The sequence below is a fragment of the Marmota flaviventris genome, chromosome 6 (genome assembly GCF_047511675.1).
Source record: "Marmota flaviventris isolate mMarFla1 chromosome 6, mMarFla1.hap1, whole genome shotgun sequence".
NCBI lineage: Eukaryota > Metazoa > Chordata > Mammalia > Rodentia > Sciuridae > Marmota > Marmota flaviventris.
Window position 1 is genome coordinate 155,876,816 of NC_092503.1, and position 13,728 is coordinate 155,890,543.

The window sequence follows — 13,728 nt, forward strand, 5'->3', positions numbered from 1 at the left end:
ATTGAGGCTTTGGGCTGGATGGTTTTTCACCGTGAGGACTGTTGAGTGCATTACAACGTGGACAGCGGCATCTCTGACCACTGTCCACTAGTGCTACCCACCTCCCCAGATGTGACCACCAAACATGTCCTCAGAAAAAGCCCAACATTCCCCTGGACACAAAATCGCCTCTGGATGACAACAATTATTTCAGGGGATGTCACCATCCGTCCTTCAAGGCCATCACACAGCACAAGCACCCTGACAAAGACGGTCGAGAACAAAGACAGGCAGTGTCTGCCCACAGAGGCCCCAGGAGAATGGCCTCCCAGCAGAGCCTCGCAGCTCCTGGCACGCGACCTCCTAATCAGGAACACAGAGGTTACTCGGTCTGTGGTACATGACTTTTACAGCACACACACACACACACACTTCTCTATGACTCTTTCTTAAACTTATAAGGTGGACCATTTAGATAACTGGAAACCAGTCCAAAGAAGCTAACTCGCTCACAGGCTGAGGGGATGTGTGTGCGGAATCATTTACAGCTGAGCCAGGAGGTAGGCAGTGACTGCACGTCCATCCTTATGGAGGAATTTCCCCCTTCCCTGGATTAACACCAGGCTTTCTTCTTGTTGTTGTTGGCTCTATTTAACGCTCCCCTGCAGACCGCCCCTCTACCGGGAAGTCAGAGCTGCACTCAGTCCCCACTTGCTCTACCTACTGGTACCACCTGCACAAGTTGGCTCACCTACATGAGCTCACTGTTTTCCACATACACATGTAAAATGGGACTCATGTCACCAAGATCACATGAGAAAACGCCTAGTCCTTTACATGGCGCTCAGTAGGTACTTAAAAAAATGGTAGCCATTGTTAAATGCCGGTCCCCCTGGGGCCACATCCTCATCGTTCTTCTTTCTTACTATGATGGAGCTAAAGGGCTTGGTGCTAATTTCTCCAGTTCTCATTTAGTTTTTCACAATATTATAACATATTGAGCAAAGGCCACCAGACCAGACAGACTGGCTCGCGCGCCCGATCCCATAAGCACCTCATGCCAACCCGAGCCTGAAGACCAAGGGAGCCCAAGAAGGAAGTAACTGGTCACTTTCACCTGGCTTTATTTCTTTGAGTCAACATCAGTCTGTTGTTATTGCTCAACTTTTACCAACCTTGCACATTTGCATTTTAACAAGCGAGCACTCACATACCAAATAAAAAGCCAAGCTCTGCAGACACACACCCAGGGCTGTTCAAGTATGACCGGGGATCAAGCCTCCCTCTCAACTCGCCTTCTTTATAATCAGCAAACTCTTCAGTAAACCAATGCCCTCTTCCTGGTTTTGCAAGTTGTTTAATAAGTGATTAACAGAGAGATTTCTCTTTTACTAATATTGCTGATTTCTTCCTGCTGTTCTGACTCTGGAATATAAATTAGTCTGGGTTTGAACAGCTCCTAGAGCTGTATGTACATGATGATTACCCTTCTTTGTCTTAAAATATAATATTTAATTATAACTTCACAGATGACTTAAAATTCTGCTTCCCCTCAGGGGAAAAAAATACCCATAACTAGGATTTATGAAAAATTATTAGTTATAGTAAATCCTAGAAAATAAATTGGATTTTTAAAATCTGTGATTTTTAGCACATTAGGCTTTTTATCAGGAAGGCAACGCTGGCAGAAAATGCCAGTGAAATATTCAAGTAGCGATCCCGGGTCTCCTGGCTGAGACAGGCGCGAGGCGGCGGCGGTGGTGGAATTCGCTGGATTTTGAAATTTGCTTTTAGAAAAGGAAATGTCACATAATGGGCAGAGGACAAGTGGCAATTCTTGGTGACTTCTCCCCAGTCCCCTGAGTCAGACTGTCTTCTCCCCCTCCTCACCTACACACCTGCCTTCCACCAAGAGCTGTGAGAAAGCCGGAGGAGCGGCCTTCAGGACTGGACTCACTCATTTCTGGAATCCTTTAGCCACACTTAACACCACTTAGTCCCTGCATGAGCACACACATGTAGTACGTACACACACACTCTCTCTCTCTCTCTCTCTCTCTCTCTCAAGTACACTGCTCCACGGGCCTGAGAAAATCAATACACAGCTAGCAAATATTTGAGCTGCATTTATATAAGCAATTCCTTTACGAAAAACAAATTCCAACCAGCATAATTTCAAGGACCCTGAAGAGAACATCATGGCATTTTAGTAAAAAAAAAAAAAATGCTTTTCTAAGTGAAGGAGGACTTTTTCCTAGATTCGAAACCCCAACCCAGGGCTCCTGCATACACTGAACGTCCTCCTTCAGATCTCATACCTAACTACCATCCCATCTCCTATCAATGCTGTTTATCAAACACAGACCATTTTCCACTTTAAAGATCACTAGTCCCCGAGGCTATTCTCTGGAACACTGGAGAGCTGAAGGTGTTCTGTTTTGTGGGTAAGGTCCTTCCACCACCTGGCACCTGGCAGGTTTGACTGCGGTAGGCACAGGGACCGTGGTCGCAGACAACACAGGGTTTGAAAGACACCCGGGGCTCGGTGGCAGGGACGCGTGTTCAAGGGTGTGGAGAATACCTGATCCACTGGGATCTCGACCCGAGTGTCTTCATCTTCTTGGACTTCTGCTGCCCCCCGCATTTCAGACCTCTCTTCTCCAGCTTTGAAAATGCCTTCATCTAGTATTTGAGACAAACACAGTGACGATCAAAATCCAATGGTGACATCGTGTGGCTGAATGCTAAAATTGCAGCAACATCCCCAATGGTTTTTTTTTTGTTTGTTTGTTTTCTAGTAGTATCTGAGCTCCCTTTTTAGTGGCAGGATTTGGGCAGCCCCTCCCCCTCCCCCCCCTCCTCTACATTTCCACTGGGGAAGGTTCCGAGCTCTGCAGAAACTCCTGCTCGCCCCTGGCCACTGACTTGGTAATGCACCCCTCCACAGGGGCCACTAACTCTGCTCTCGTCCTCCCCTCTTAGCCCCTGACCAGTGACAGGGTCTGGTGCTTTACAAGGCTACTTTTTCCAAGGGAAATGCTATACATTCAATATAACACATTGGAATAATTCCCTCTCACCCCCCAAAAAATCAATATCATTGACTTCACCGATTTCCACAAGATTCTCGCAACCTGTGACTTTAAATCCCTAAGAATAAAATGGGGCCTGAACCTCTAAGTCTGTAGGTGAAGCTCCTTCAGCTCGCTCTCCTCGGGAAGGCAATCATGGCTGTTTTCCATATTTGAAGTCGTTTTCATGTCTCCCCCAGCCTCCTCCTCTCCAGGCCGAGTAATCAAAGCGTCCCGGGCCCATTTGTCATTCTGTCTGTCTACTGGCCCCGAGACAGGTGAACGCCCCCCACAGCGGTTCTCCCTGCCCGATGTTGAAGGCTCTCCAGGGACAGCAATCTTGCCTCCTTCCCTGGTAATCTGTTACAGCGCTTGATTACCCCTACCGTCTAGAAAACATGTTTTTGTCTTTTTTCTTACAGTCCCCTCTCTTTCCGTGATGGAGGCGTGTTCGCCGGACCCACGATTATTCAACGTGTGGATAATAGTGCACATGGCCAAAGTTCTGAGGTCGCCCTGGATTAAATGTGGAGCATGTTCTTGCATGTGCTGAGGAGCAATGCTCTGTGAGGCACGCTGAGCCCAGGCGCAGCCTGCGGGGTGAGGGAGGCAGTTCCCCCAGGGTGCTCCCGGTCCAACCAGGAGAGAGATGCAGCCTGCATGAGGTGTGCAGGGACAGTGCTGCCACCGTGAGGGGCCGCTCAGAGTCTGGGGGGTGAGAAGATGCAGCCACAGGGGAGGGAGGGGGGAGGAGGCCCCCCCAGCCCCTCAGAAGACATCAATCATATCAGATGCCGGGCTCAGGAGACCCCAGCTAGGACCATGGACATGACTATTTGGGTGACACTTCTGTGTCCCAATGCTGCACCTGCCTACAAAGACCACACAGAGAACCCTGCAGGCCCCGCAGGCACCGGGAGGATGTATCCTTACTACTCATGGTCCGTGAAATGTGTAACTGTAGCCAAGCAGAGCCAGGAAAGGTCTGCAGATGTGTTTTTTAGAATAGGCTTTCCAGCAGAAAAGAAGAATACAATCGATAATCACAAAATAAAATTGAAAGGGCACTGGGATGGAAAATGGCAGCCAAGAGGACATAAGCAGCAGAGATGCACGCACGCACGCACGGCAAAGCTCGGCTCCGTCACAGGAGGCCGGCAGAACATTCGCCTTGGGCCAGGGAAGGTTTGGCTCCCCAGGCACCGAGATGTTGGAGCCACCTCCTCAGCAGTGCAGAGCAAGAAATGAAGGTCAAGAAGGAACTCCGAGGACTAAGCAGAGACCAAACCCAGAAGAGCAGCCGGCAAGCTACCGTGTGGCGGGAGGAGCCCACTCGGGTTTTAATTTTCACCAGGAAGGCTGTGCGAAATTACAGGTGGGGCAGTACTGATTGTTATAGAAAACATTTTAGAAAACAGAAATAAGCACCGTTCTGATCTCATGATAACTGTCACTAATGTTTGACAACTCTCTCTCTCTCACACACATGCACAGATAGAAAACCAGATCTTATTGCATGTATGTCTTTTTTTACTTTAAAGTCAAATTGTATTTCCCATGCCATTAAATACTACCTGGAAACAATAAAATATGGTGATACCATATCACAATCAATAAAAAATACTGAATAATGAAAATGGAATTTTGTTGATGCATAAGTTAAGTTTATGCAATTGGCTGATTGGTGGATATGTATTAAAACCTTCTAAATACTGTCCACTCGAGAAGCGTGGCAGGGCTGCTGCTCTTCAAGGGCTTAGCAAATCTTTTGTGTCAAATGATTTTAATTTCCTGATTTACTTCTGAGCCTTCGCCTTGGCCCACTGATCTTGCCACGGGTGAAGTCTATAGACATCCACACTGTGTTATAAATGATCCTCCCAGGCAAGGCTTATATAATGCTGGGGAGACACAGACATGGGCCGTTTCTCACTCAGCACCCAGTTTGGACCCCTTTCCTGTCTTCCAAGGTGTGTGCTCAATAATCCTTCATCCCAACATGAGACAAAAGACAGATTGCCTGGTTTAATCTCCTACTGGCACATGGATTCCCCTCCTGCCTGATGTCCTCTGTACCCTCACCTCCTCCCATACTCTGCCTAGTGTTTAACTTCCCCTCCCCAAAATAGCCCCTGAGCACGCTGCCTTCCCAGCTCTGATACGACTAACTCACGTAACTTCTCTGCCTCTTCCTCAACGCTCTTCTGCCTCGTGCCAAAGGGGACCTCCCCACACGACGCCACGTCTTACCCCAGGATGCACCGTCCCACATCCCGGCCTGAAGGCCAGGACTTTCCAGCTCCATGGGCACCCCCCAACCACAGCTCACCACCACCCTCATCAGCCCAAGTGAGAACCAAGGTGCACAGGGTCCGGAACCACTGGCCCCTTCATGCCCCCGGCCTGTGCCTTCACCACCTGCTCCCTGCATCTGCCCTGTCCTGGGGCAGCTGCCTGTCGGAGTCCTGCTCACTGCTTAAGATCCATGTCCTGTTTAAGATCCATGTCCACAAAGATCACCTCCATCTGACCCCGAAGCCCCCAGCCAAAGAAGACCAGAGCTCTCTCCTGTGCTCAAGTCTCCATCTCACAGATGGGTCCACGCTTAGTTTTATCAGTTTCTGTCTCTGAGCCCCACCCCCGCCCCCCGTTGGACCTACTTCTATCTCTGTGAGTCCTGCCCCAGCACACCATCAGCCTCACCCCAGGTCCTGAGAAATGTGGGGTAAACTGAACTCACAGCATTATATAAGCCTTGCCTGGGAGGATCATTTATAACACAGTGTGGATGTCTATAGACTTCACCCGTGGCAAGATCAGTGGGCCAAGGCGAAGGCTCAGAAGTAAATCAGGAAATTAAAATCATTTGACACAAAAGATTTGCTAAGAAAGCCAAACTTGGAAGGCAAAGAATTTGAATGCTATAATAAGAATATGTTTCCTTTCTGTCAACGCCACAGGAAAACATAACTGAAGACACGCTCCATGGAGGACGTCAAAGAAGAAATATTAAAAATTCAAAATACCTGCGTGCAAGGAGAGGCTCCGGGAGAAATTTGCAAAACTGCTACATTTTTCTTTTTATAAAGGGTGATATCATTCAAACTTTTCAAGACCTTACCACTGTCCCTTCATTACTACCACGAGTTTCAATGTGCACAGTAATTTGGCAACTTAAATCAAGATAGCAATGATGACGTGTAAGTATTATGTGGTCACTGTCACAGCAGCCTTAGGCATCCTAGCCCCAACTCGTGAAGGGAGGTGCCACCTGCAGCAGAGGCGTTGAGCCTCCCAGTGTACGCAGGGTAGTTGCAGTGTCCCTCAGGAAATTCACAAAAACAGCCACCCAGCCCCCTCCAAACCAACATCAGCAGGCTACTGACCCTCATTGTCACAGACCCTTCTCTAGGTCACCTTTTAATAAGCATTAGCATAACTTTTAACTGATCATGAAATTATGTTTCAGTGTTAGCAGTCTTGCTTCCTCTAAAATTATTTGCACCTAGTAAAAACAAAGGCAGAAGGCCTTACGTCATATGAAAGTGAACTCTCCCTCCGAGGTAGGAATTTGGGTCCTCGGTGAGGAACACCCAGCGCCTGGCTGTCAGGAACCTCTGACTCTGTCCCTCACTCCCACACTTCCCACCCAGCACTCCATAGGGAATGCACAAGCTGAAATTACCAGTGGCCGTTAACGACAATGCTCTTCAAGTTCCCACTCACTTGCTCTCTCAGCAGCTTTTAAAACAGGTAATATACTTCCCCCTCCTCCCCTCTCCAGTTCACCAGCATCGCCAGCAGCTCCTTCCCAGTGTCTCAGGCCGGACTCTCCTCCTCTGCCCAGCCCCTCAGTCTTGGACCACCCAGGTTGCACCAGGGGTCTACCTCTCCACCTACACTCTTCATAGTGACCTCATCGAGACCACACTTTGGACACCATCAATCGGCCAATGATTCTCTAGAAACATCTTCATGGATCCCAAACACAAATATCCACCTAGTTGACAGCACCTCACGTTGGAGGTCGCATAGGAGTGCACACTGGCCGACACGAATTCTGGCTTCCAACATGGAATACTCACACCCCAGGCTCCCCACCCCAGGGAGTGGCACCACCACTCAATTCCTAATCTGGAAATTAGCCTCACCTCCTTTTTGCCCTTCTTCCCCATATCCATCCCGTGGTTGGGTCTTATCAATTCAGCCTTTAAAAATATATGTCCCCGTCATTCATTTCTATCTCCACTACCAAGGTGTCCTGATTGCCATCGTGTGGGGGTGGGCCGCAGCAACCTCTTAGATGAATCTCTTCCTGAACCTCTCCTTCCTCTCACTGTCCTGCATCAGACAACAGCCAAGTCACATTAACAGATGGTAAGTTACTGGACCTGTCCACAGCTCAGAGCTCTCCAGTGGACTCCGTTTCCTCACATAACTTACAGACATGAAACGACCAGGACTCCAGTTCTCCCTAGAGTCTCCAAAGGAACACAGCCCGAGACACCTGGACTTTGGCCTGGTGAGGCCCATCTTGGAATTCTGACCTCCAGAACTACAGCGTATCTGTGTTGTTTTAAACTAACTAGTTGGTGATGATATGTTACAGCAGCAAGAAGAGACTAATACACCACACGTCTAAAAGCAATAGGTGGAGAGACTCTGAGGGCAGCAGTCACCACAGATTCCCTTTGTGATCCCAGCAGATGCCTGCTGGGTCGGGGCAGGCAACTCAACGCCTTCTCTCCTCCTGCCATCGAGGCCGTGGTCAGAGAGCCCTCCTTGGAGCTCTGCCTTCTGCTTCCCTTCCCTGTTATTACTTCTCTCTCTCCCTCCCTACAAGGTGCAAAACACCACCACCACCACCCCAACACCCACACGCCTGCCAGGAGAAAAAGGATTAGATATTCCAAGTCTTCCCCTGCCCTAAACCTTGGTAATAAAAGCCATTCGCTGGCGCACTAAAGAGCGAGGACAGATTCGACACACCATGCTGCTCTCATTCAATTACTACACGAAGGATCAAATTCCATGCTTGGATGCACACTGCACCCAAATTCAGCGCTAATCTCCTCTCTCTGAATCACGAATAGACATCTCAGGGCCTGTTACACAGGAAAGCAGTAACGAACACTCTAGTAAAAATAAAAACGCTCCTCAATTATTTCTTACTTACCCCTTATGAATTTTACTGCCTACCCATGCAGCGGCGCCTCCGAGGAAGGGAACCCACGCTGCTTCCTGTTGTGTAATAATGGGAACCCGCTCCCCACCCATCACGCGCCCATCACGCGCCCATCACGGGGCCGAAGCTCATGTTTTCTGCCTCCCTGCAGCTGCGGCCACTGGAATGAAGGCAGCGCCTGTCCACGAGGAGCCATGTTCCAGCTTAACTTCCCGCTGGGCTTTAATGGCCTGGGTAGGAGAAGTTCTCCAACAGTGCTGAGGATGATCAGTATTTAAGGCCACAATCTTGCTCTCTCCCCACAAGTATTATAAAATGCTCTCATATTGCATGATACACCATATTTTAATATCTTTAGGTTTTAAAATTGACTGAATTTTTTTTTATTTTTAAATTTGTTCTAATTAGTTACACATGACAATAGAATGCATTTTGACACATTGTACACAAATGGAGCACGACCTCTCCCTCCTCTGGCTGAACATGGTGGTGAGCCACACGGTAGTGTAGTCAGGCATGTACACAGGGCAGTAACACCCATCTCCTCCCATCAGCCTTCTCACCCCACAGCCTCTCCCCTCCCTTCACTCCCCTCTGCACGATCCAAAGTTCCTTCATTCTTCCCTATCTTCCCCATTAAGGATCAGCATCCACTTATCAGAGAAAACATTCAGCCTTTGGTTTGGGGGGTTGGCTTATGTCGATTAGCATGATATTCTCCCAACTCCATTCATTTACTTGCAAGTACCATAATTTCATTCTTCTTTAAGGCTGAGTACTAATCCATTGTGTAGATGTACCCACAGTTCCTTTATCTATTCATCTATTGAAGGGCATCAGGTTGGTTCCACAGGTTAGCTATTGTGAATCGTGCTGTATGAACATTGACGTGGCTACGTCACTGTAGTATGCTGATTTTAAGTCCTTTGGGTATAGACTGAGGAGTGGGATAGCTGGGTCAAAAAGTGGTTAAACTGATTGAAATTTGACAGGATGAATAAGAAGAAAAGTGACAGTGTGATGACCAGCTGTGACTACTGTATGGAAAATCTGTGGCTGTCTGCTAACGGAAGCTCTGTGTGAAAGCAGGGAAGCCTGAGCGATTGTAGTTATTTTCCTCTGGTGGACTACTGAGACTATCTAATAAAAATGTTAAATCAAATTTAAAGCAAAATATTAATTTCAAAAAGCAGCTCATGAAGCCCAGTAACTTACGGGGATCAAGGAGTTTACGGCTGTGAATACATAAAACAGTGTTCTAAGAAAAAAAGTGTAGATCTATTCACAACACTCTTGATGCGTCCCATGAATCACCAGAGGCAGAACTGAAATGAAGATTGGTAAGAAGGTGATATAAAACGGCTCAGTGGTACAGCACCTGCCTCCTCGTACGTGTGAGGCCCTGGGTTCGAGCCTCAGCACCACATAAAAAATAAATAAATAGAGATATTGTGTCCATCTACAACTAAAATATATATAAATACATATACATATATATATATATATCTCCTTCATTGGCCTTCTGTGAGCTACGCCATAGGAGTATGTGACACTGAAGTCCTACGTTAGGTTCATAGCAGAGATGCTGTCATCACAAGTCATGTGACACTGAAGCAGCTCCTAGCAAGTGGGCAGAGGGAAGCCATCCGTGAGGCTCGCCCCACAGCCCACAGGGAGGAAGGAAGGGAAGACGGGTGCAGTGCCCACCTTCTCCTGGTGCAGGGAGATGAGCCAGGCTGCCTCTGACCCACTCAGGAGTGACGGGACACCCCCGCCTGGCCACCCCTGGAGGAGGGCACACCATCATGGGAAGATTCAAAACAAGTGACGGCCCGAGCTCTGAGCACGTCTGAGAACCCGTGGGTTGTTAACTGCTGTCACCTCCACGTGGTTTTTTTTTTTTTTTTTTTTTTGTGCCCATAAGTTCACGTAGAAACTCTTCACAGGAACGAAAATATCATGCCATATTTTTCTTTAGCAATTTATGACATTCCACGAAAATCGCTTTCTCAATACACTTAAATGGGCTGGGTTTTCATGGCTGCAGTTTGAAACATCTGGCTTCTTTCCATCCCCTGACTCCACTCCAGGGTATTAAACATCTTCTGTGATGGAACTGATGTATAAATTTGACTATTAAATATTCACGCAGAATTGATTGTAACCACTACCGGTATTTTATCTTAACTTTAAATGGATATAACAAAATATTCTAAGTGTAGGTAGAAAGCAAAAGTAGGATTATTATCATCGATTTCCCCAGAATACAGATAATTTGGTTCTTATCTCTACATTTATATTTTATTCTTTTTAGATGTAGATGTCTTAGATTTTCATCAAAATCAGAAATTCTCATAGTATAAAGATTAAAGCATGTATTTATAATATGTATAATTCATGCTTCTTGCTTTATACCTTGATGAATTTTTGTACGGATCTGGAGTCTACATCAGATACGTGGGACAGAGAATAATGAGTACTTCTGAGGAGTTTTACATAAATCAACAAGTATACACAGTGTTACATTCTCATTTCTAAGCTCGAAGCCTTATAAAAACTGAACCAGAAATTAGTTTTAATTCATCAGAATAATTGAATTGTTCCTCTTTCCACCCTTGGAGTCACCTTGTAAGTGGCCTAAAATTCATGATTCCTGTTCTTAATTCTGACTGGTCCAACGATCTCCAGATGACGTCGCCTATTCCAGTGTGTGAACCAGCCGTACTCCACCACTCTGTGCCCCAGAAAATGTGTCATGGTAAACAAGGGCAGCACTTGTACGCAGCAGAGATACAACGTGTGCTCTTAAATCCTGGCCCTTTCCTCCACGCGCTGTGCAAACACGCTCAGCCCTGTGCTGGGCCCACCTGTGGGAAGAGGAGAGGCACCGACCTCGAGATGCTTGTTATCTGCTGGGGGTGTGAAACGGAGGAGTCGAGAGCACAAGTGCCACACAGGCTACGGAGCGCCCCGGGCGCAAGGGAGGTTACAGGGAAGACGAGGAGAGTCACAGGCAGCCTGTGGAGAAGCTGCGGTGGGAAGAGCGGGATTAGCCCCTGAGGAGCAGGAGGAGGCATTCTGGACAGAAGGCGCAGCGGGTGCAAGGGGCCACCACTCACGGCTCCAGGGACCGCAGGCAGGTGGCACGGCTGCAGCCAGGATGCAGGGCAGAGGAGTGGCAGGGCATGAGGCTGGCAGGCGGGGAGGGGACCGACTCAGAAAGCCTTATGTGGTGTGACCAGGGATGGGAATTGCCCATGGAGAGGATGAAGAGCAACCGCAGGACTCCATGCAGGGCGTGGGGCCCACGGGAGCATCCCAGGCACAGGGCTTCCCAGACGGAGTGGGGATACGTGGCAGGCTGTGCTGGGGCGGGAGACACAGACACCTGACCATGGCTCCCTGAAAGACAGTGCAGGCGAAGCAACCAAGTCGGCAGGAGGGGACCAGGAAAGAAGGCCTGGATGTGAAGGGAAGCCACACAAGCCAGCGTGGAAGTGGGAGGGCAGGGAAGCTGGTAACCGGCCAAAGGAGTGGACTGGGGAATGAAGCCCGCAGGACAGGTGAGCAGCTCCACAGCCCAGAGTCTGACTGCAGCCCCGCCCTGGTTGGGTGCCCCGGGTCCTGCAAGAAGGAACAAGAGACGCAGAGAGGTTGTACTGACAGGGCTCCCTGACAGCCCGGATGTGGTAGGTGAAAGGGGAGAAGAGCTGAAGGAAGCTTCTAAGAGCCCTGGCTTGGTGTCCACGGGGCTGGTCATGCTATTTACCAGGATGGGGCAGGCAAGGGAAGGAAGGGAGTAGGGAGTTCAGAAGATGAGTCCTGACATTACATACAGATGCTCCTTGATGTATCCATGGGCCACGTTCCAATAAACCCACCCCAAGTTGGATACATTGCAAACTGACAATGTGTGCAACACACACAACCTGCCCAACGTCACTGCTCTGCAGGGCAGCCACTGGGAGCATGTGTTATGTCCCTGGTGGACATGAGGCTGACTGGGAGCTACAGTTCATTGCCACTGCCCAGCATCACAAGCCAAGACTGTGATGGTAATCTGAATTGTCACTGCCATTGGATGAGGAGATGCCTAAAGACTTTGGATATGTCACTGTTTCAGGAATGACTGACATGGGACACAGCAAGCTGAGGGGCAGACCCACTCTAAATGTGAGCTGTGCTCTCCAACATGGTGGGGGCTTGGATGGAGCAAAAAGGTGGAAGAACAAGGAAGCAGGAGCGGATGCAAGCTGAGTCTCCTTGAGCAGGTTGCAATTCCCTGAGGGCCTCAGACTCCAGCTCCTTTCTGCTTCCAAAGCAGAATCTAACACTCTCCAGGGAGTTTCTATGCCTTGGGTCCCAGACTGGGGCTGCATCATGGATTCCTCTTGTTGTGAGGCTCCAGCTCCTTAGACTGAGCAGCTACTGGTTCCTCCAGCTCCCCAGTCTGCCGTCAGCCACCATGGAACCACCCAGTCTCTGTTCATGTTAGCCCATCTGACAGATCCCCTTTTTATAATCCGGCTTACATAAACATCCTCTAGAGAACCTGAACTAACAGAATGACCCTACTGCATATTGCAAGAGACAGAAATTAAAATTCTGAAGTTCGATTTCCACTGAACACCTATCATCTTCACACTAGTGTAAAGTCAAAAAAATTATAAATCGAACCATCATTGGCCTGAGACAGTCTGTATTGGTTTGAGTTCTCTGTGAAGCATCCAGATAGAAAGGGCCAGCAAACAGCTGGAAACGTGAGTCTATCAAGATAAAGTTCTAAGATAAGGCTACAGATTGGGAACTGTCAAATACAGTTGGAAGATAGAGCCAACTGTGTGGGATGAGAACAGAAGACGGCTGGGGTCTGGATAGCAGACATTAACACCTGAGGACTGGGCAGAGGAGAAATTCACAAAGACTGAGAAGAAAGAGCACAAGGTAAGCAGGGGAGAGTGTGGACGGCCACGGGAGCCCTGGGAAACACAACAGACGAGAAGCGGCACTAAAATGTCCTCTGGCTTTGGTACCCCAAAGACGTGGTCACCAAGAGAGAACAACTCGAGTAGAGAGCAAAAACCTGGCCATAGTTTGATGTGCTATGGACAGGAGGTGAGGACTGGCTGATAAACCACACTTCCAAGATGGCAGCTATGAAGCAAAGAGGCCAGGCCCTGCAACCCACCTCAGGGGCCTGAGGCCATCAAGGCAGAAAGTAGTGAAAGGAGTTAAAGCCCATGTGTTGGCTTCCACCTCCAGGAGTTCATCATAGATGACAGCACCGTCCAGCTGTTGCCAACCTGTGGCCCTAATGCACAAGCCTGTCTCACGAAATCCAAACGTCCTCAGAAACCCGAACAACTGCCATCCACCCATGGCCAAGGGAAACGAAGACAGTCCACCTCAAAAACATAAACGAAACTAGGGCTGCACCTCATGAGTACACCCATCATTCTTACTGCGCAGGTGTCCGTCCACTGGAGTTTCAGT

At 48.5% G+C, this 13,728-nt stretch overlaps 1 protein-coding gene across 1 annotated transcript in view; it reads right to left on the reverse strand.

Annotated features, from left to right (window-relative positions):
* Dcdc2 (doublecortin domain containing 2) overlaps positions 1-13,728 on the reverse strand; it is a 145,387-nt gene that overhangs the window by 17,526 nt on the left and 114,133 nt on the right. Inside the window, exon 10 of the mRNA XM_027948332.2 lies at positions 2,561-2,661. Within this exon, the coding sequence (XP_027804133.2) occupies positions 2,561-2,661 (101 nt within the window). The remainder of the gene's footprint in view (positions 1-2,560; positions 2,662-13,728) is intronic.